General features: G+C 41.0%; 1 protein-coding gene across 1 annotated transcript; it reads right to left on the reverse strand.

The window, feature by feature from the left end:
• Window positions 1-3,769: 3,769 nt before the first annotated feature.
• Window positions 3,770-20,878, reverse strand: LOC113999950 (protein mono-ADP-ribosyltransferase PARP12). The gene is made up of 12 exons (XM_027743781.2): window positions 20,490-20,878; window positions 19,604-19,739; window positions 17,612-17,906; window positions 16,645-16,743; window positions 14,084-14,207; window positions 13,157-13,352; window positions 11,862-11,982; window positions 10,406-10,502; window positions 9,379-9,457; window positions 7,840-7,970; window positions 6,993-7,144; window positions 3,770-6,164 (listed from the first exon to the last, which is right to left on the reverse strand). Exons 1-12 carry the CDS (start codon window positions 20,804-20,806, stop codon window positions 5,899-5,901), a joined length of 2,013 nt encoding a protein of 670 aa, XP_027599582.2. The 5' UTR covers window positions 20,807-20,878; the 3' UTR covers window positions 3,770-5,898.
• Between the last annotated feature and the right edge of the window lie 3,081 nt (window positions 20,879-23,959).

The following is a 23,959-nucleotide window of genomic DNA, read 5'->3' on the forward strand; positions in this document are numbered from 1 at the left end:
TTTTTTTTTTTTTTTTTTAATTCCGTCCTTTATTTTTTCTTTAAAATTTTTGTATATCACAAAAACTCCTATGGCACTATAAAAATAAGGAGGCAGCTTTGGTTCTTTGCAAGTCTCGACCTTCTGCCTGCTTGACGTACTCTGCTTGAGGTTTCCTTAGGTACAGCATCTCTCTTTGTGGTATGCACAGAGAAGTGTCTCAGCAGCAGGAGGAAGAGACTGACTGCTCATCTTCATTGCAAGGATTTCTGGAAGGAGCCATCTGCGCACTGATCCCTGGCTAGGTCCCTATCTTTTGCTGCCTTCTTCCCACATGCTGCCTGAACACTGATCAAATTACTGTATCTTGTTTCTCAAAGATTGTGCCTTTCTCTTTCGTGTTTTTTGTGTTTTGGTTTGTTTTTTTTTTTAAACTGGAACTGTATAGGTACTAGTGATGAAGTGCTGACCTGGCAGTCTTGGAATAGTTCCTGTTTCTATGGAGCATCTCTGGCATGCTAAACAGTAGTGCCCTGTTACAGACACACTGCTTATATGAATTGCTGATGGAGTGATTTTTATTTATTTAAAAAGCAACACACTGTATATACCTTAGTTTCTATACATTATCCATAATTTTCCCTCCTTGAAAATAGTGTGCTGGAGGTTGATTTACTGTATACCTTATACGTACAGTTGGCAAAAAGCTGGATGGACCTTGCCTAAAAACATCTCACCTACTTGAATGAGCAGAAAGCTTATTCCATCTGAAGTCAGCTGCCAAAGGCTTGTTTTGTTTTCCTTACATGAATTAGAGGGTTGTTGTGTGCTTCATTTTTGACAAAATACTCCATCCTTAACCAAGCTTGTCCCCTTCTAAGATATGATTTTACATAGACTCTCCTTCCCAGTCCCTGCCTCTGCAACTGGAGCACTTACCAGTGAAGATCGGGGCAAAAAAAGTCATTGAGTACCTCAGCCTTCTCCATGTCCTGGGTAAACATATCTCCTGTTTCCTTCCAGAGGGCCTACATTTTCCCTGGTCTTCCTTTCATCACAGAGATACCTATGGAAGCTTTTTTTTTTGTAGCCCTTAATGTCTCTGGCCAGATTTATTTCTATCAGGGCTTGCTTTAGCTTTCTTAACTTGATCCCTGGCAACTTAAGACAGTTTCTCTGTATTCATCCCAGGCTACTTGTTCTTGCTTCCTTTTTGTGTTTCAGTTTGTTGAGGAACTCCTTATTCATCCATGCAGGTCTCCTGATATTGTTGCCTGACTTCTTTGTTGTGATGCATCACTCCTGATCTTGGAGGAGGTGATCCTTGAATATTAACGAGCTTTCCTGGGCCCCTCGTCCCTCCCTTTAGTCCTTACCTGTAAGCTCTGAGTCAGCTCCTCATCCATCCATCCCCAAGTGGAGCTCCATGCCCTCCACCTGGTCATTGACAGAGGGCAACACTCCCTTCTCATCAGGCTTGGAAAATGAACCAAGAATATTTCCCAGCTGCGTTCAAGTTGAAAATGGACAGTATGTGTGCAAGTAAACTCCCTTGAGTCTGTGATAACATTTTTTCAACTGTTCTGCAAAGTTTTCTGGTTAGGAAGTGTTATCTGTTTTCACCTGTCAGTTTGTAGTAGTAGGGAATAGAGGAATTATTTTTGCATCTGAAGTCAGATTTCTGGAAGTGCATCAACCCTTGTTCTGCATGCAGACTGAGAGAGACAGAAAAGACAGAGCTGCCAACTTTCCAGTAATATAGGAAGAGCCCCAAGCCATTTGTTCCTTTTAAATAACAGTTGGTGGTACAGTCACCAGACACTGCACAGACACGTACCAAGATGTTTAATGACACTGGACCTCACCGTAGCTGTGTGAGCTCAGTGACATACCTAAAGAGCAGGCTGTCTTGAGGGATCAGCGAGCCCTCTGGAAGCACACATTTGCAGAAAAACAAGACACTAAACTGCCAGCAGTTCTCCAAAACAGAAACTGGTAATATCACGATAATCAGTGTGTTTGTGCACTCATATAACATGGTCCCAAATTGATCCTGAGCAGAGTTGGCTTTAGAATTAATTAACAAAAACCCAAAAAACACAACCAAAAACAACCAAAAAAAGAACCCAAAACCTGCCAAAAACCCCCCAAAATTCAGTCAACAGCAGTTAGATTTAGGGAGGAACAAAGAAACCAATTTAAACTAATTCCTTTCCTCAGAAACACTAAGTGTGTTGTCTTGCATTGCTGAGCTGTGGGTTTGTTTAAAATTGGGCACGTCTGTGTTACAAAAGGGTTTTAGTCATTCTCTGACAGCTGATACAAAGCAAAAGCTGCTTGGTAAAGGAAAGCTTCTATTAAAAACATCTTCTAATCTTTGTAATGATTACAGAAAGCTGTCAGTATAAAATGGTATTTTTAATAAGGCTGCTGATAGGAAAAAAGCTTTACAGTTTTGTACTTTATAAATAGTATTCCTAGAAAAGCAGAGTTGCATGTTAGAAATCATTATGTTTCACTGATTGCAAATTTGAACTATCTGTTCTTATCTGGCATTAAACTGCAGAATTTTCTCTGTGTGTGTGATACTTTCAGGAAATGAGCACCTTCTCATTTCCCTTTGTTAAACATCTTGGACACAGCCTTACCTGATACCAGATTCCTCCAAGTGTTTACAGCAGAAAACCTGGTAAAAGAATTTACAGCTGACTTATAAACTGTGTCATTGCTTGGTTCATACTGGCCCTGCTCACCTTCTTCTGACCCTGATAAGTCTCATTCGTCTCCAAGGTGTTTTCTCCCTGCACTACTGGATGCTGGGGCTCCTTTCAAGGAGGGAGAAGGATTCTTTCAGTTGATAGGATTTTTGCAAGTAGAGATGAATTCGTGACTGGGCCTGAAGAAAGAGGTGCAAGGGAGCTGTGGAGGCCCAGGTAGTCTATCCCTTGGTAAAACAGGTAAGCATCAGTAATCCTGGCCATGTAACAGCCATCCCATCTGGATTTTGTGCTGGATTTATTCCAAGTTAAGCAGCATTTCTGCAACTCCCACTTGCCCTCTGGCCCAAAGGTAGCTCTGAGCAATGGTTCCCAGAAGCAAAGTGCAAACTTTCTCCAAGCCAAGCAGCGCTGAGCACATCACCATAGCTGGTATGTGCCATCCACCCAAGATCTTCTCCACCACCCCCTACTCTATCAGGCTGCAGGTATCTGAACCAGATAGCATACTGCCACTTAGACAGGATTTTGACACACACATCTTATAAAATCTGGGCAGAATAGCATCACAAACCTGGTTACAGGTAAAACTCATTGAATAGTGCAGTGTGTTGACTTTGGTGGGCTGCCAGACCCTTTCTCAACCCAGCAGGTGGGGAATTAGGGGTTCATAAAGTACCATCCTCCATACCACACTGCTGGCATAGCAAAGCTGTTTGGCTTCTGCTGGCTTTGCCGTCTGTCTTGCCTGGATGGACCTGTTACCAAAAAAGGAAACAACCTTCACAGCTTATCTTTCTCCTCTCACAGCGTAGGAATGAGTGACAGATTATTACACTGTTCCTGCTCAGTTTCTTGTCTTAAGCAGCCAAAAGATATCCTCCTCACTCAGAAAAGAAGTTCAATATTACTTTTTGTCTAAAGTTTAGATTTAATGCAAACATCTCTTTAATCTGTTCATTTCCAAATGCAATCCAAACAGCTGTAAAAGGACTACTACTACCTCTAAGAGTTTACAAATACTCACAAGTGTATTGAAACGGTATTGACAGAGAGAAAACCATTACAGGGAATTTAGTGGTTTGAATATCTGTTTATTTACTACACACAAGAAAAGTTACCACTGTAGTTTCAGAAGTGGAAAACACAGCAACTTTTCTTTTTCTGTGTTAATGGAGAAATAACAGGTGACAAAGTAGGACAACCAGGCATTTTATTTCTTGTTTTACTTACACACATACACACACACAAGCATACGTACATCCTCTCCAAGAATTAAGTTAAAGGTTATAAAAATATAATAAAAAAGTCAATTAAAAAAAATCAAAACTTTTTGCATTAGAAAGATTGTTTCAATTTTCTGGCAGAAGATTAACATGACTGAAGCTATTCTAGTTCTTAGCTGAAATGCTGCTTATGTTGAGAGGAAGAAAGGCATCCTACTAGTATTTTCATTTGCCATGAACATGGGGTTTCTTTTGGACAAAAACCCTTATTCTGCACAGGTATTAAAGCTGTCATACATACATGTTATCCTCCTCAATGAATGTACTATTTGCTGACAAGTTCATTTGCTGACATGAGATTTATCGTCTGTGTTCTATTACAAGTCTTTCAGAAGGAAAAATACAGTCAACTTGCTTTTCCATATCCAGTGTTTTACTGGGATTAAACACAAATGGGAGTTAAATTTTCCTTTCGGTAGCATGCTGCTAGTTTTATAGGTCACATAAAAAGGAGCCTTACTCCAGATAATCGTGGTTAAATTTCTGGTTCACAGTGCTGAAGTAATAAAGAGTTACCCAGTGTACACCTGTCAGTCACCATGCAGATGAATTAAAAAGAAGTGGTCCTAGAGATGAGCTTTTTTAGGTCATATAGAAAGTATATCTTAAGGCTTCTGCAGTACACTATAGCTAACCAGTACTCACCTACGCACATTAAATCTGTGATAAAGTATCTATCTATGCATCAGCAATTACATCTTATAAAAATACAGTTCAAGTCTTTTGATTGCACACATATATGCTGATTGCTCAACACTATTAACATCTTATGCTGAGAACAATTAATATTCAACTTAATTTTCAGATTTTTAAAAGTTTCTGCTCTGTGGTTGAAGACTACTTTCCAGGTAAGCACATTTCTCCTGCAAAAAAAGTCCAGACAGCTTGATGACACAGGTAACCTGTGTATCTTCTGCAACCAAAGAGGCAGTGCACCTAATGAGACAGTCAATCACCATCCTTCCCAACAGCTGTAAGAGAACCATGAAGTTGCTCCCAGAAACAAGGTACTGATAATCAAGCAGTAAAAGGAGTGTATTTTACTCCTAAGTAGGGTATTAAATAACAGCATGAGGTGCCTCCTCTGCTTCCTCCATGGCACCTGCTAGCATTCTTTCATTTGTAGGCACAGTGAAAGTCATGAAAAACTGGTGTCTTCACAGATAGAAAATACAGCACGTATTTGATAGAGTAAATCAACCAAATCACACAGCACCAAGCAACCCTTGTTATGCTTATACCTTTGGTACTTGTTTTAAATGAGAAAATTAACAAGTAAAAATAAGTCTCTGTTCCTTTTCAACAAGCAAGTTTAATTTTTGAGGTTTTGTTGGCGAAGATTAAGCAGGAACAAAAAGGAGTGCTAGTAAGAATATATGCAATGAGTTGAGCACAGAGATTGTACAACACATTTGCAAGCACCGGAATGTCTACTGTTACAGGAGACAGATTACTAAAAAAACCAGCTTTTAGCCAGTTTTGAGTTAAAAGATAAAGAGGTAGAGGGACACAGCCAGTGACCAATGAGCATGTGTAAAGATCTATCCTGAAACATTTCTGTTTGAACTTGTTAAAAAAAAATATTTGAACTTGTCATTAATTATTTGCTGTTATAGCCAATCCTCATGCTACAAGAATCAGCGATTTCTTCTAATAAATTTATAAAAGTCTCTAGTATTGTAGGGAAATGTAAAAGCTGCTAAAGAATAGGAGACAGACACAGGATTTTAGGAATTATAAAACATCCTGTGTCTTTTTATCCCTTGTTTTCTATTGCACAGAAAGGATAGAGAATAAATGTTTCTGAATATTCACCTATCCATCACACAACTTCTATAAAAATCACTCTTTCTCTCTTGTGGGAATACTAAAAAAATGTTTATACCAGTTAAACACAATGAGGATAGGGTTTGCTGCTATATGAGTTCTACTGGTGCCCTGTATTCTATGAGATACTCTGGATAAATCTGCTGCTTCTCGAAGATGACAAAGATAGAAGGGTTTAAAGCATCATTCACACAACTGTCATAGAAGTTTTGGCTGTCCTTCATGGGAGGCCGAACATAATCAGAACTACCACGAGTGAACTCCCCCACCAGCACTCGTGCCAGAAACATGGTCTTGCTTGAGTCTGTCCCACAATACTTGTCAGAGTAAGATGCATCCCTTGCAAAATAACTTCCTGCAGAAGAGACACCAAGACAGAGCTGATAAGTCACCAAAATTGCAGGGAAGAAAGCGATAGTGTGAAAGTGAATTAATAAAATCCATTAAGCAGCTCATGAACAGCCTTTCCAAAGCCTTCCCTTGTTCTCTATGTCCCTCTTAGTGAAAATTATCACTGTGCATTATCTACACTTTTTATTTTTCACAGCACACATATTTAAAAGCCATCCAAGTAATGTTTTAAATGTCATCATATTCCTGTAAAAGATTTCCTCCTGACCCTAGATGTCCACCTTCCCCAATCCCACCCAACTGCATCTCCTGACAGAGGCTATTAACAGTCATCAAAACATTTCTCAGAGTTACAAAGTATTCAGTCAGAAAGGTGGGCTAGTCAGCCAGTCAGCCTGTCTCTGCTATTGCACTTGGTATGCTGGTAATTTCCTGTACACAGGACAATGTAAAGGAATATAATTTGCTAACAAGGCATTCCCTAACCAGAATGGCATTTAGGTTCCTGGGGGAAAAAAAAAAAAAGCCATGTTGCCTTCCTATAGGAGTTTGGAAAAACTGGAACAGAAGTAATTCTGGAGTCTAGCAGAAACTATCCCTAGAACAGGCCTCTCCTGTCTTTTCTTGCAAGGACTGAGTGGAGCATAGAAGCCAAGGCCTTTCAGTATGCCTTAGCTCGAAATAACCATTGCCAAAGTAGCTATGTTGCCCACATCACGACAGAGAGAAGCCCTAGATTGACTGAGTGCCCCCCTTTTAACTGTATACCTCTGCAGTAAATACTGACAATTTTTTAGCAAGTCTAAGATTAATGAAAGAGCTGAAAAACAACCTTTGCCGTAGACTGTCCCATTAAGGCCACAGATTCTCCAGTCGAAGTTTTGCTGACAGATGGCATCAATGTCTTTTTTATGGGTCCCATGAAATAAAAATCGCTCATCCGCAGCCTTTCCACCATTGCTCTTCTGCATTAGCTCCTTCTGCCTGCAATAAGAAGCAGTATCTTTGCAGTTCCACAGCGGCCATACCCACAGGTTCCAGCCATACTAGCACTCTGAAACAATTTTACAGAGTACATTCTGAAAATCCTTACATTAAGGCCTAAACTTAGAGCAAACATGGTATCTTGCTGTCTAGCTGCATACAAACATGCTTTCATTATACAGAAATACCTCCACATATTTAATATTAAAAATGTTTTCTTTTTGTTCACTGCCTGTGGGGAGGAGGAATCTTAGCAGTAGGTTTTTTCCAAAACACAGGAGTTCATGGAGTTAAGGCTTTCCCTCGTGAGTTTTGCATTTAATTTTGAAGACTATTTCAGTTTTGACCAGCTGCAAACCAGTGTTTGTGCTAGATGTGACTGATTAGCAGCTCCAAGGCTCCACTGGAAGGCAGTTGTTCTGGACACAGGTGTGGCAGAAGTCAGAACCACTTACTCAGGAGCAAGGATTCCTCCCACACAGCTCCTCTGACTATTCTAAGTTCTGTGCCTTGAGTGAGTTTTGGTTTTGTTGATATCTCTTTATCTAAATGTTGATATTGGCTAGGTATTTCAGTGGGAGAGTGGAAGCAGATGCATTTCAGAAATGTGTGTCTATCTTTAGCATACAGCATACAGCTAACTGCAGAAACAGCAAACTTCATGCATACATACCAGACCAGTATTTTACACATACCATTGATACAGTTCCCAGAGCGATGGGTTCTGAACTCTACAAATTCTTTTAATAGCTGTTTTGGGCATTGTACGTTGAAAGTCCACCTTGACTTTCTTGTATTCTTCAGAAGAACTGTCAAGCTCAATCAGCTGTAAAGAAAAGTTTGAAAAGTTACTCTCATCTTTTACTAAACCATGCCAAAGCCACCCTACCTAGTGCACTGCTTAGGCCTTTAAAGTCCTTTCTGTGAAGCAGAGGTATGAACAGTGGAAACTGTCTTGGAAAAAAAGCCGATTAAAGATCTCTGCTCTGTAAAAGTGAGCTCTTATCTAGGGAACGTTAACTCCTGGTGTTTATGACACCCAGGTTGCTCTCTCACAGGACATTAAAGGATCTGCATGCTTTTGTGCAGACACTCAGCTACTCTTAATATTTAGGTCAAGATACATATGTATGCATATATCAAACAGTACCTAAATCCACAGCAGAAATGAGCACATAAATAAAAAATCTATGTTGCAGCAAAACAAAGAGTATTTTTTTCAGATCTTTCTGTTTATACTCCCTACAGCCAGTTAACACAAACTGCACTGCCTGTTGTCTTTCTAAATAAATAGAAAAGGCTTTATTTGAACAAACATTTTTAGGGAAGAGTATGGTCACACTAACAAAAATCAGTTCCTTACATGACATTTGTGTTTTCCATAGGAACATAAAAAAAGTCAATGTTAGCCTTCCCTACTTTTAATTGACAATTTCTTGAGGATTTGCATTTTGCAAGTTAGCAATTTTCAAGCTTCAGATAAGATCTTTTCTGTAGGTATAGTTACTGGAGTTGACAGAGGAGGTGGTGGAAGCAGGTAAGAAAAGGCAAACCGTGCAGATATTATCTGGCTGTGTTACAAAGGTAAACAAGTTCATTCTACTGGAGTTATGATACATATTAATAAAAGATCCCATCTTGAACAGGCTGCCCAGAGCAGTTGTGGAGTCTCTCTGGAGATATTCAAAACCCACCTGGACACAATCCCATGTAATCTGCTCTAGGTGAACCTGCTTTAGCAGAGGAGGTGGACTTGATCTCCAGAGTCTCTCTCCTTCCAAGTCCAACCATTCTGTGATTCTGTGTGATTCTGTGAACTCTCCTGATTTCAGCAATTCTCCATAGATGTACAAAAGTCTACACAGCTCAGGGAATGGTTACCCTAAAGTTCAGACGCGTGATTTACTTCTGATGCTTCAGTGTATGTATTTTGGGCACCAGTAACACTCTTGTTAACACAGTAAAAACTTCATGCAGATTTGCCAAGGCAAGGGATCAACAGCAGCAGTGAAAGCCAATGTTACCACAGTTATACTGCCATCATTTGTTTAAATTTGAGTTTAGTGTCACCTCTAGGTCTGCCCAGTGTGATATCAGGCTCAAATTTACCAACACCTCTTCATTATACTACATAGTAAACAATAATTTACAAAGGCCAAGAAACACTGAACTTGTGATGTAACAAACCTTACACGACAAAACTGACAGAAAGAAAAAACCAAAAAGCTCCAAACCTTGAATCCCAGTTCAGGCAGGGCAGATTTGTCCCAGTGAGCTGGAATGCCCTTAAACTCCTCTGTATGTTTAATGCCCCTGTTGATTGTAAGATATTACAAATAGGCAGTTAATATAAAACAAAACACTACATTTTAGGTACATACGATCCTAAACACTTTTGTCAAGCTTAGGGAGAATACAGGCAACTGAACATATTCAGAAATATTTCAAAACTGTCATTTCAGTTCAGCACATGAAAATATTTGTTCCAAATCATCACGTCAAGACTTATGGCAGGAAGAAAGATGCCAAGCAAGGAAAAAAACCCACAGATATACACTGAACTAAACATGTAAGTATTTCTCTTAGTTGCAGAGTTGAATACATAAAAGCTCTGCTGCACTGGGGTAGATAAATACAAATGCATCCAGTATCACATCAGTATGACAGAAACAGCCCTCCCAGCTACTTCCAACCCAATTTTAATTAGTGGGTTTAGCTGCTCGTTTCAGTGGTGTTTAAGCAAGCACTGTGTGCTGCAAGGGAACTGGCTGTTACATGCAATTATATCTCCTTGCAGACTCCCACTTTTTGCTCCACCTGTAACAACTACTACTTTCCTCTCAGATTGTCTGGTTGCTCTCAAAAGAATTATTTGTAAACTTGTACTTAGCTTTGAAAATTACTCATCTCAGAAAGAGCTAATGTGCATAAATGTTATTGCTTCCATCTGTATTAGCTATTATAGCCAGCAGCTCCCTAAAACATTGCTACATGTTGAATTATTTCCCACGTTTCCACACTTTCTATGCCAAGCCCAAACTTTCTTCACCCCTGTAGTGGTTTCTGAGTTGCTTGAACTGTTGGCCAGGTTGCAATACTATCCTGGCAAGACATTGTTGTAGGAAAGGTATGTCCCTTTCCCTCTCAATGTCTTTCACAATTGCCTTAACAGCTACTTCTTCACCTTATTGACACCCATGGAAGACACTGCATTCACAATGCACTATATCCATCACTTCAGAATAAGCAGCTGCAGTTTACCTGGCTCTTGTGGTTTCTACCTCTGCCTGAGAGACAAATTTAGGTCTTCTGCAAATCTTTCTCTCTGTTGTGAAGCGAAGGTTTTTTTGAATCATGGCTGGGAAAACAAACAAACGAACAAACCCCCCTGAACAATTAGAACGATTTTTAGAAAGCTTTCACACTCCAGCAACATTTGTCACTAAGTTGTTTTGTCAAAAACATTGACAAAAAATGCACTGAGCATTTGTTTTTCTACTCTTGCTCTTAACTTTACAGGAAATGACAGATATCGGTGGCTATTTTCCCTTCATTTTTCCATCAGCCACACTTTACCAAAAAGGATCATTTTAAAATAAGTATTTACTTTTTCTCCTTCTCAATATGCAATCGAGATACTGGTTTCCTCCATTTAGTCATAGATTTCAAATCCTATAAACAGAACTTAAGATCTATCATAGGCCATACTAAGAATTAAGAGTCAGTAGCACCCAGGACAATGAGGCCTCATCTTCAGAGATACACGGGAAAACAAAAAAAAAAAACCCTCTTGGCACCAACAAGCCTAGAAATTAAGTTTTGCAAAAAAATATCTACACTGCATATAATTGCCTAAGTTACTAAAAAAGCCCAAACCTTAGAAAAGGGATTGATTTACTATTCAATTTTCCCTTCTAAGCCAGACAAGTTTCACCAGCATTGCAATTGACTGAATCACAAACAGGAAATCACATGTCCTTTCTGTTTTTCTGTGTTTTGTTGGGGTTTTAGGGGGTGGTTTGTTTGGTTACTTTGGTTTTGGTTTTTTTTTTTTGTTTGTTTGTTTTCGGGCAGAATGAGATAGTAATGGAGATTGGATCAAAGACAACTACACCAAAATGACAGTCTAGGCAGGCTGATTCCCACCACTGTTTTCCGTAATTTTGAAAAGGATATCAGGAAAGGCAACAGCTCAGAGAAGACAGTGCCATTACAAGTGGCTTAGGTTTCCTGAACTCTTGGGAAACACAGCTTTCTACTTTGACATAGTCGAGGTATTTCCTCAGCCTTTCTAGACAGGATGAAAATATCTGCATAAATCTTGTAATGCTAAGGATTGTATGGATCCTATATCTTGCCCAAGTATTTGTTTTTCTGCAAACCAGTGACTAAAGCAGACCAGAAGCTGGCTTGATCAAGTCTTCTAGAAGTTCCTCACCATTTGTGTTGGTGCCAGCATCAATGACAATGTCATACTTGGACCTTCTGGCAGACATTTTGAAACCTGGCACAAGAACTTCTCAAAAGTAACAGGTCTGAAGGAATAGGAATGCTACTTTGCCTATGTGGACAGCTCTTATCCTGAGAAATTTCACAGAAGCTCTGACTCTGTAAGTGTTCAAATTTCTCTCTTCTATCTCCTGTAATGAAGTAGTTTAAAACCACGAGAGACCTTGGAGGGAGGGCCAAAACAAAAGAACAGAAAAATGGAACCTACCTTCAAAATTTAATTCATATTCATGCCTTCCAGCTTTGAAGTTCAGCTTTGGAGAACCTTCAGCTATATAAGCTTTCTCCAGGTCATCACTGGAGACCGTAGCAGCTACATGAAGATCATCCTGTTAGGCCAAAAATAGAGAAGAAAAGTTTCTCCTGGTTATTATATGCAAGCAAGTTTAAAACCCAGCAACTCTGATATCTATGGTAGCTGCAGTATGTATCAGCTTTTGGGAATTATAGTAGCTATCAGACAAAAGCCAATGTATTAAACAGTTGCAGCTGCCCCTAAAACAAACTAAACACTGTTACAAAGCCTAAGCTTATACTGCAAAGGGCACGCTGTGAGCACTACTGCTCAGAGGGTGCTGTGGTTTAACCCCAGCCAGCAACTCAGTACCACGCAGCTGCTCACTCACTACCACCCCCCATACCCTGGTGGGATGAGGAGGAAAAGGGAAAAGTGGGTTGAGATAAGAACAGCTTAGTAATTGAAATACAGTAAAATATAATAATAGTAGTCATAATAATAAAAATAATTGTAATATTTTAAAGGAAAGAAAAAAGAGAGAGAAAGGAATAAAGCCCAAGACAGACAAGTGATGCACAATACAATTGCTCACCACCTGCTGACTGATGCCCAGCCTGTCCCTGAAGAGTGACTAGCCTCTCCCAGATAACTCCCCACAGTTTCTATACTGAGTGTGATGTTCTAATGGTATGGAATATCCCTTTGGCTTGTTTGGGTCAGCTGTACTGTGTTCCCTCCCAGCTTCTTGCACATCTTCTCACTGGCAGAGCATGGGAAACTGAGAAATCCTTGATTTAGAGTGAGCACTACTTAGCAACAACTAAAACATCAGTGTTTGATCAATGCTGTTGTCATACTAAATCCAAAATCCTTGTGCCAGGTACTAGGGAGTGAATTGACTCTATCCCAGCTGAAACCAGGACAGACACATTCACCAACTAGACCAACAAAGAGGCAGAGTACAAATCAGAGAAGGAAGTTTTAGTCAGGAGTGACAAAAAGAACATATTAATGCGATCCTATCCAACGTGACTCACTGAGTAATTATCTGTCGATAATACTTGTGACTCACCAGAGATCACTCCCCTATCTGAACCCATCAAATTCCCAGGGAAAAGATCCCATTAGGCCTTTAAAGTCCACCTATGCAGTATCAGTGAGAAGAAGAGGGTGACAAAAGAGGGGAAGGATATAAACACTGTGCACTTTTCAGTAGTTCTGCACTTTTAGCATAGAGTTGAGTCTCCCTATTTCTCCACACTTACTTTTTTTCCATACTCCTGCCACATGCCAAATTCATCTTTCCAGTACCAGATCCATTCTGTTGTTAGAATGAAGTGAGGGGGTTTGGTCACAGAGGAGGCTGTAGAAAGACGCCTAACCTTTGCAAACCCACAGCACATACTGAGAAAACAGATACATGCCATGACAGAGCCACTTTCAGTAACACCATTAGTAAATCTATAAAAAAAAGGGGAAAAAAAATCAGAACTGTTTGTGAAGCTTTATTCAGAGGTTCAGAAGCCCACCACAAATTTGCGAATTAAGCCATCACCAAAAAGCAGAACACAAACCTCCACTTTCCATAAAAATCCCAGCTCTGTCTTGTGTTGGTACATATTTTGCATTACAGTATTACATCTCACATTGGTTCCATGGGCAGTAACCATTACCCACTTGTAAATTAGTGAGTTACATCAGACTAATAGAAACAGTGGAAAACATGCACTGCCTTCTTGCTAACCAACCATATTCTGAACAGGACACTGTCATAACTTAAGTAGTGCTTCAAAGAGCCTCTAACATAACATAAGAGGGATGTGGGATGGGATGTGGCATATTGGTATGAACCCCTTTCAATACCCTCTTTGTAATACATAACCAGTTCCAAGCCCTTAAAGGTATTTTCATATTCCTAGTGTTCTCTGCATGCAAGAGTATCTCTCTCTCTCTCTCTCTCTCTCTCTCTCTCTCTCTCTCTCTCTCTCTCTCTCTCTCTCTCTCTCTCTCTCTCTCTCTCTCTCTCTGTCTCTCCAGGTACACAAGGTATTCTGCCAGTTCCACAATATGGACTGCAGGAAAAGGGGGAAGGAGGGGCAAATCCCATGTGAAGTGAGGTCAGTAGGAGAATACCAAATTAAGCTACTTATGTAATGACTCCAAACATTATTAAATCTTAAAAGAGTTTATACCTGGTCTTATTTGGGTCACAATACGCTTTTTCTATTTCTTCCATATTCTTCAAGTCCTTCCAGGTATTGCCATCAGAGATCTGCCATCTATATGGCAAGTGAAAATGAGTTCTGATACACTTTTCTGAAAAAGTTTTTTAAAAAAGAAGTATTATTTTTACAAGCTATGAGAAAACTCTGATATTTCAGGGCTGGATAACTAGTCAGTGAAACCATCAAAAGCATAGTCATGGAAAGTGTTTACTTATGGAATCATTATAAGCAGTAGTTCAAAATTTTTCAGCATAAGCAAACAACATTTAATTTCTGGGCTTAGGTAAAAGTTCAGTTTCTGTACCTACTAGGCTCTCTTTGCCCATTAAAATTGCACAGACCATTCTGTCTTCTCAGTTTCAGAGACAAAAATGAATCGAGATCGCAAGCTCATGCAGGGTTATTATTTCATATACAGAATAACACTATAGACTCAAACATCTATGCTTAACCACTTCTTCACAATACTTCACAAAGTGGTATTACTGAGGAAAAAACCAAAAAGGCAACAGTGTTTAGTTTTAGGGTAAGAGGAGAACTATGTGGTTTAATTCCAGATGGTAACAAAGTATGACATCCACTCACTCACTCCCACTTTCCCTGGTGGGATGGGGAGGAGAACAGGAAAAAGGTAAAACCCACGGGCTGAGATCAGAACATTTTAATAACTGAAATGAAGTAAAATATAACAACAACAACAACAAGTATACATATACATAAAAGGAGAATAACAAAAAGCGAGAGAGGAGTAAAGCCCAAGACAGCCAAGTGATGCACACTACAATTGCTCACCACCCACTGACTGATGCCCAGCCCATCCTTGAGCAGTGATCTGCCCCTCCCAGCCAACTCCCCACAGTTTATATGCTGAGCATGATGTTCTAATGGTATGGAATACCCCTTTGGCAAGTTCAAGCCAGCTGTCCTGGTCATGCTCCTTCCCCCGTTTCCTGTGCACCTCCTCGTTTGCAAAGCACGGGAAGCTGAAAAGTTCTTGACTTTGGGTAAACATTACTTAGCAACAACTAAAACATCAGTGTGTTATCAATATTATTCTCACATAGAGGTATAGAGGTATATACCTTAGAACTTAAAACTATGTAACAAAACCATGTAGCTTAACCTACATAGCTTATCACTAAAGGTCAGACAGTCTCAGTGGAAAGGAATTTCTTAAGAGACAGAAAGTATCTTTACTTTGAAGCAAAGCTGATAAAGCTGATGAACTAGACAAAACTGTCCTCATGGTTGTACAAAATTGTACAAAGTGCACAGCCACTGACGTCAAGGGCATGAAGATGTGCCAGAGTAAGAGTTCAAGAAAAGGACAACGTGAGGAAGACTATGGAACAAACAAGAACTACCACTCTGAAGGACCACCGACTCAAAATGGAAGGCATATCTAGCAGAGGAACAATTCTGGGAAAGGGGTGGGACAGTATTAGGTAATGCTTTCAATTATTAATTAGGTAACTAAATAAAAGCAAGAGGCTTTTATGCATCCAATGTCATAAATAAAGGACCGCTGCCTGCTGAAACTCACAAATTGAGTCTTAGGGGTTTTCTTTTACGGCCTGATTTATGGCATCACTCATACTAAATCCAAAACACAGCACTGTATTGGCTACTAGGAAGAAAATTAACTCTATCCCAGCTGAAACCAGGGGAGTATCCATCGCTTATTCCATACTATTTACATCATGCCTAGGTCCCACACTTTCCAATACAATCCAGTTAATCACTGTCACCTTTCCCATCTTCTGATATATATGCAGATATCACTCCCTTAGTCTCAAAGTTCATTGCCCTTCAAGAAGTCTCCAAGGGTCCAGGCCTTACCAGGAACAAGAGCAGTGGTAGCAGTGACTGAGGGACAGCAAGTGCTACATGGAGTTTAAAGAGTCAACATGTCAACTTGTCAACAGAAGCGAAGGTGACATCATCAGTACCAGTACCTATAAACCTGAGGCCAGTTTTCACAGCAGAAAAGGCAACTTAACTATAGGGAAAGTGAAGGAGGCTGCACCACGTAGGTCATATGAGAAAGTGTGCAGTCCTTCAGGGAGCTAAAGAACATCAAGAAGGAAAAGGAGGACAGAAGGACAACAAGAAAGCTGGCACAGCAGCCTTTTTTCTGGACAAGCTGGAACATTTTGACAGGGAGAGAGCTGAAAGAGAACAGAAGAGTACTAGAAGAAACAAGGGAGTATCTTTAGTATCTTTCCTATTTAGAAATGTGACTCCTATCATTCAGCAAGTACCTTAGGTAAACACAGGTGGAGTAGCCAATCTTCAGCACAGGTAGATATTATGCATTCCAGAGGAAAATAAAATGGCTCCTTTGTTTGGTATACCAGATAGATCAAACACTTGCCTACCAGCAGTCAAGACTGCAGTGAGATTTAAGTAAAGATAAGCATAAGCTCTAAAGTTTCCTGTTTCTGTGAAAGATGTCTATCACCTCTTTATGGGAAGAGGCAAATACACTGGGCTTGATACAGTCTATACGGATACTTGATACAACCTACCTTTAAAGCCACAACTTTTGTACAGATGATATAAACAGATCTGTTCTGACTCATCATCTTTTGTAGTTGCAGACTCTCGTCCAGAGCTGTGTTTTTTGTCTAGAGGGGAAAATCATAAAACTTATTAATATAATTTGTATTAAAGTGCTCCTATCAGTAGTGAAGATAGTGTTTGTAACTACATAACTGCATTCAGCTACAGAGAAACATTGTAGCCTTTGATAACCTTGTATACTCAAAAGTTCCATCACTGTATCCATTCTTTCTGAACGCAACTTTCCTGTAACTGCTAAAACAAGAATAGAATCCAGTGCCTTTACACTTCCAAATGGACTTGAGTTAACCGTGCATTCCACACAGCTGATAACACTGGCAGCTATAAAATATGAAGTTTCAAAATTTGATACATCTGTAAAATTAAGCACTGGAGGCAGAATAGTGGAGATGAACATACACACTTGGATTTTCCATTCTGTTACCCTCTTTTTTTCCTGCTAAATTTTACTTAACTTACAATTCTAAGGAACTTCAAAAGAAAAGAGCAAACAAAATGTTACATCTCTAAAAAGTAACTAGGATAGTGCTGTCTCTGAATTCTTATGCTAGACAATCACTACACCAACGAAAAAAATTGAATAGTTATAGTCAGACACAACAGTCCTATTCTTAAAGTTCTTAACCTTTATGTTTTTTACAAAAAAACCCCCAAACTATAGACCTCCCTATTTCCAGTTCCTGTTATGCTTTTTTAGCCCCAAATTTATGATTTTTATAAACACCAGCACTTTGTCAGGAACCCAAGTCTTGAAATTCACTTCACTTGTCAAGACACAAATTTCTGTCACTGAGATAGGTACAAGGTCCCTCCTAAAAGACAAATCAAAATGTGAATTCAGTTTTCTTAATGACACTTGTGAGAACTATAGTGACTCTTCTTCAGATGTTTTCAAAAGATGGTATCACTTACCTTTGCATGGTGAAGTCTTGGCCTCTTCTATGTCTTGCATGTTCCTGTTGCTGTTTTTGATGTCATACATGTTTCTATAGAGAGAAGGTAGTCTCTCAATATTGTCTAAGCTCATTCCCTGTTTCAGCAGTTTCTCAAGACATTCTGACTTCAATAAGTCATGGGATCGTTTGCAGGTGTTGCCAAATCTGCACTGTCCCCGCAAAAAGTACTGGCAAACGTGCAGTTTGGTGCAGGACGTTTTAAAGGTACAAGATCCGTAAGGTCCATCACCTTTGTTATAATGCAAGCAGACCTTGGGTAGAGAAAGAAAAAAGATTTTAAAGATTAAGGTACAGTGTGCTCATACAGACTGTTCGAATCTATGATGTCTACTATGAGTAGACATTTGCTTTTAAAAGATACATTTCTTCTTGTTTTCCAAATGATTGTTAGTTTTTCCTTTGCCCTGCTAATGTTTAGAAAGATCTTCCAACAGACAACATTCTTACAGACATTCTTAAGCAGATGGAATTTAGTGCTAAGTCACATAAATGTAGAATAGTGGATTTTATTGCGTCATGACCTTTTTATTTTCTAGTTTTGGAATACTGAACTTTTTTGATGGTACCTGTGTTTGATGGTAAAGGGATACTGGATCTGGCTGGGATGGACTTAACATTCTTCACAGCAGATCACACCACGCTATGTTCTGGGTTTGTGACCAAAGCAGTGTTGATAACACATTCCTTTGGTCTGTTTGGGTTAGCTGTCCTGGCTATCCTCCCTTTCAGTTTTTTCTGCACCTCCTCATCAGCAGAGCAAGGGAAACTGAAAAGTCCTTGACTGAAGGTAAGCAACAACTTGGCAACAACAACTTGGCAACAACCAAAACATCAGTGGGTTGTCAACCTTATTTCTGTATTAAATCCAGAACACTCTGTATCTGCTACTAGTAAGAAAATTAACTCTATCCCAGTTGAAACCAGGAAGAGTGAAACACCACACAGCTACTTGCTCGCTTCCCCAGGGAATGTGGGAGAGAATCAGAAAAAAGATAAAACTCATGGGGTTGAGATAAACACTGGACATAAATGGAAGGGGAAATAATAATAATAATAAAAGAATATACAAAACAAGTGATGCACAATGCAATTGCTCACCACTCCCTGACCAGACAGTCCTCAAGCAGTGTGACACCAGCCCCTGGCCAACTCCCCCCAGTTCTACTGTTCAGAATGATGTCATATAGTATGGAATATCCCTTTGGCCAGTTTGGGTCAGCTGTCCTTGCTATGTCCCTTCCCAGCTTCTTGTGTATTCCCAGTCTACGGGCTGGCAGGGCAGTATGAAAAGTTGAAAAGTCCTTGACTTAGTGCAATCACTGCTTAGCAACAACTAAAACATGACTGTGTTATCAATATTACTCTCATCCTAAATCTAAAACACAGCACTGTATCTATCCCAGCCAAAACTACGAAATAGTCCAAACTGGCCAAAGGAATATTCCATGCCATATAACGTCATGATCTTAAAAAAAATAAAAAATAAAAAAAAGGGAGAGGGGACAGGGGGAAAGAGGGGGAGAAGGGGGAAGGGGGAAGAGATGGGTCTTCCTTACATGGTGGCCCTTGCTCAGAGACTTGTTGGGCATCAGTCTGCTTAGGTGATGAAGCATAAGTGTTCCTTTGATACATTTACTTTCTCCCCTCCTTCCTCCACTTGCTAAACTGTCTTTATCTCCATCCACAAGTTTTGTCACTTCTGTTCTACTTGTTATCTCTCATCTGTTCTGCTTGTGACAGGGGACTGAGGAGTAAGTGGGGGACTGTTCGAGTGCTTAGCTGCCAGCCAGGCTTAACCCACCAACCACAGGTGAGAACAGAGGATGCATATATAAAGTTTTAGATTTGCATTAAGCTGACACCTAACATCTCCATCTCTATCAAGACTTTTCCACTTGGTGATGCTCACTGAAACACAAGGCTCAGAAACTGTCACAGTAATACTCACCTCTGGTAAGAGGGAAGGGTCATTTTGGAGCAGAAGCTGGCAAAGTTCATCACTGTCTAAAATCTCAAGCCCATGGCGTCTTAGAACACGGAGATTGTGGTCCGAGAAGAAGTTGTGAGCAAACCTGCATTCCTTCCTACAAGTTAAGAAACCCAACTGCAAAATGAGTGTAACAGACTAGCACTGTTTTGCTATCTCATGGGCATGACACTAAACAGTTTCAAAACTACACCTTTCAAAACCACAGCTTCAGAAAAATCCGTACTGCTCCTTTATAAAACAATTATGTGATTTGCAAAACAGATTACACAATTACTCTGAGGATAACTGCCACGCTACTTCTGATTTACAGTCACAACAGCGTCTGACAATACTGGCGTTTTTGACCTGCAGCTCACAACCACGGAAACACCAAGACACCGGAGTAACGCTGCCTTCCCACTCCACGAGCACATTCCCCAACATCCCGCAGCACAGGCTGCGTGGGGGATGAGCCGGCAGGGACCCTGCGGGAGGGAGCGGCGGTGAGCCGGGCAGCAAGGGCTGCGAGACCCGCAGCCTGTGAAACCACCGCCCGTGTCTGCCTTTTTAGAAACAGGAAGGAAAAAAAAAACAAACCAACCACACACACATACAAAAACCCCCAACCAGCCCCCCCTCCCCCAAAAAACAAAACCCAAAACAAAACAAACCCCCCCCAACAACAACAACAACAACAAACAAACAAAAAACCCAGGAGGGGGAGAAAGGAGCATTTCAGACACGAAAAGGGCCGCACGGCCTTTACCGAGGCCTCCTTCCACTGCAGGGGCACACCGTGCCCAACGCCGAACCCCCCCGACCTCCCCCGACCCCCCCGGCGAAGGAAGCCGCGCCCCCCCCTCACCTCGCCCCGTGGTTGCGGCAGTGCCCCTTCAGGTGGTACTTGCAGAGGTGCAGCTGCCCGCAGTGCCCCGGGCAGCCCGCGCTGTACTGCTGGCACAGCCGCACGGGGCTGGTGGCCACCACCACGGCCACCTCCGCGGCCGCCGCCGCGCCCTCCTCGCCGGGCCGCTGCACCAGCGTGAAGCGCTGCGCGTCCCGCAGCACGGCCGCCAGCTGCTCCGCCGAGGGCCGGCCCGGCAGCCAGCGCTGCAGGTCGGCCTGCTCCAGGCAGCCGCCGCTGCCGCACAGCACCCGCAGCGCCTGGGCCGCCAGCGCCATGGCCCCGGAGAGCTGCCTTCCCCGGCTTCCAGAGCAGCTCCGCCCCGGGAGAAGCAACGGAAACGGAAACGAAAGCGAAACCGCCGGCGATGGAACGGGCGCCACCCGAAAGGCTTTGCTCCCTCCGCAGCGGGTCCCGGGGGTGTGGTTTGTTTTGGGTCTCTTCGAACTGACTGCGGAGAGTGCGACGCGTGCAGCATACTGTGGGAGGGCCCTTCGGCTCCCTCCCCTGCCTGGCTTTTAGGATGTATTGACGGTTTTTAGTCAAAGTTCACCAAAACGGGATGAGCTGCAAAGTTGTACAGTTCCCACAGGAGAAACTGGCACAGGGAAGAAGAGAGACCACAGCCAAGTCTTCTTCACCACCTTCAGTTACAGGAAGAAGGCTGATGTGTGAATTCAGCCGTTGTGAGGCACCAGAAAAACATCTCAGTTAAGGCTCCCGACCTGTGCCAGTTTTCTGATGACGCATCACGAAAGCCACTCTCACACTCCTTTCCTTTCACTATCTAAATTAAAAGCTCAGTCATGGTTGTGCGTCTGCTGGACATGCAACTGCCCTGTTCCCAATGCTCACAGAACCATGGTGTCCCTGCATCTGCTTGGACTGCCACTGCACGGCACCAAAATGTGGCCAAGCCATATCCTCACCCTCTAGGAACTTGTAAACTCTTTGGAAGGGTGACTATTTTTTAATTAAGTACTTTTGTCTGGGTCATTTTGACACTCCTGGTGCTGCATCACAGTCACTCAGAAGCATGTTTTAAATGATGGCAAGACGATGTAAAATGCCATCATTTAAATCAGACTGGCAGCAGTAGGCATGGGGACTCTCTTTGATGGTGATTCTCATTGAACAAAAGTCCTGCCTGCTTCCTTCTTTTGCCAGTCATGTTCTGTTGCCCCTTTCCCCTTGTCTCGTTTTACTTCCTGCTTGTCCCGTGAGATCAGGAGGGGAATGACAAAATGAGAAGCTAGACAAATACGTTGAACAGAAGAACAGCTCTGCTAGGTCACTTACAGGTTCATATAGATCTGTAGCCTGCCTCCAACAGGTCATCAACAGATGTCTAGGAGGGCACGTGAGGGGCTGTAGCGTTACTGTCCTTCATCTCTGCTTTCCAGGGTCCACTGATTAGCTTTCCTGAAACAAAGGAAAAGCACTATTCACTTTCTTGTTCAATTTCTGATTTTATATCTACTGATGATATCCCTCTTTGTTGTCTCTTTTCTAAACTGAAACATTTTGGTCTATTTTAGTCATTTGTTCTATGGAAGTAGCTCCCTAGCTTGGACTGTCTTTGTCCTCTTTTGTTCCTTACGACAGTCTTTCCTTGAGGGGCAGACCTACCGATGGTAGCAAGGCACTTCTAAGTGAGAGATCACACACCAGCGATAGTAACTGACAATATCACAGAACACTTGAGGTTGAAAGGGACCATAGGAGGTCATCTGGTCCAACCCCAAATTCAGCTATTTCATCCCTGAAAGAGCATATGGGTGGAAGCCTCCTAATTTTGGTGTTTTGTCTAATGTTTTCAAATTAGTGGATAACTGTGTACTGCCCCATCAGTAGGATATCTCTTGACTGAACCAGAACTCAGGGAACCCTTCAGTGTAAAAAAACATTGAAGCAACATTGTACTTAGACAACTCCTGTTCTTCCCAGTATGTATCCATTTACTTTTTCCGTCCAGTGCCCCAAATCCATCCTATCTAATCCATGCCCAACCTTTTACATCTTAAAGACCTGTCCCAGCATCACTGTGCTGTCTAGGTAACTGTTTTAGCTGTATCTTTCTTTCACTCTTTCTTTCCTCATGCATCTGAAAAAGCCTACTTTTTTGGCAGAAATATGGCATTTTTTATCATATAATTTGTATTAATGACTACACTAATGTCAACATTATATAGAGACAAGTACAAAGAAGGAAGAGCAGTACAAGATCAGGGTTGTGGAGCTATTTGCAGTTGGCTTTATACCACTGCAATTCATTCCAATGTGTTGGTGTGCATGTCACTGGGAAGTCACATTGCTGTTCCTACTTCGCAGTTTTTTGAGGCTCTTGAGCAGGGCTATCATTCTATCTCTTCTCATGACAAAGAACTAAAACTAGTAAAACAGGCAATGATTGATGTGGAGAGAAGATTTGGAGAGTTTGAGTTACAGCACCTTCCCATCCCTGAATTCATACCCAGAGTAAATCATAGCTTATTCTTTCTCACACAAGTTTCTTGTAGTTTGTTTTGTGGCATGTTCCTCAGGAAGAAAAAAGTACCCCTTTGATTTAATAGAACTTCCCCACCTGTGAATTATATATAGGCAAAATTGTGCTTTCTTCAGAAGAAGAAGAATTTTCTGCTAATGGAAAAGTCAATTTACATTTGTAAAATTAAATACTTCCTATGTAAGAAAGACTTATATTACATGTCAAGGGCACCTAAAGCAAGTGGCTCCTCTCCATCACTCAAATACTGTAATTAAAGGTAAGGCTGGAACTGTTTTCTTAAATGCCATTGCAGCATAATTGCATATGAGCTATTCTACCTACAGTTTATGACTGCTCTGTGCATTGGCCCTGAAATAAGCTCCCTCTAAGCAGTTGCTATGGTTTCTGAACAGCTGCTGAACTCAGAGCACATGGGTTTTTAATAATTGTGAGACTTCAGGTACTGCAGTTTCAGTGAGCCACATTTGTTAACGTCTGATGTGTTGTTCTTTGAAAACTTTACTCTAGAAATTTTCAGATGTCAGTCATTAGACTAATATCTTTATTTTTAGGAACAGTTTATGGATACTGGTGTTAATTTGAACTATGACATCATTTCTTAATCTTACATGCATCAACCTTCAGAATGTAGTAATTTAATGATTTTCCTGTTAATTTTTGTATGCATCCTTAAAACATCCATTGCTGTTATAGTGCATGATGCCTTCCACTTCCCACCTCATCCATGTGTTTCAGTCTTATGTGTTCAGTCTTCTTTATATTTATATTTAGATTTATCTAGATTATACAGATTATATATCGATTATTATATAGATTTATATTGTCTATTCTGGAAGATGATGCAAGGAAAATGGGCAGAACAGGACAAAATTTAGACACAGTTGTGACCTGGAGTGTTCTCTGGTGAAACATCACCTTCTGG

This window comes from Pipra filicauda, unplaced genomic scaffold, assembly GCF_003945595.2.
Source record: "Pipra filicauda isolate LSUMZ 115617 unplaced genomic scaffold, ASM394559v2 scaffold2_size9829703_pilon, whole genome shotgun sequence".
In the NCBI taxonomy this organism is placed as follows: Eukaryota; Metazoa; Chordata; class Aves; order Passeriformes; family Pipridae; genus Pipra; species Pipra filicauda.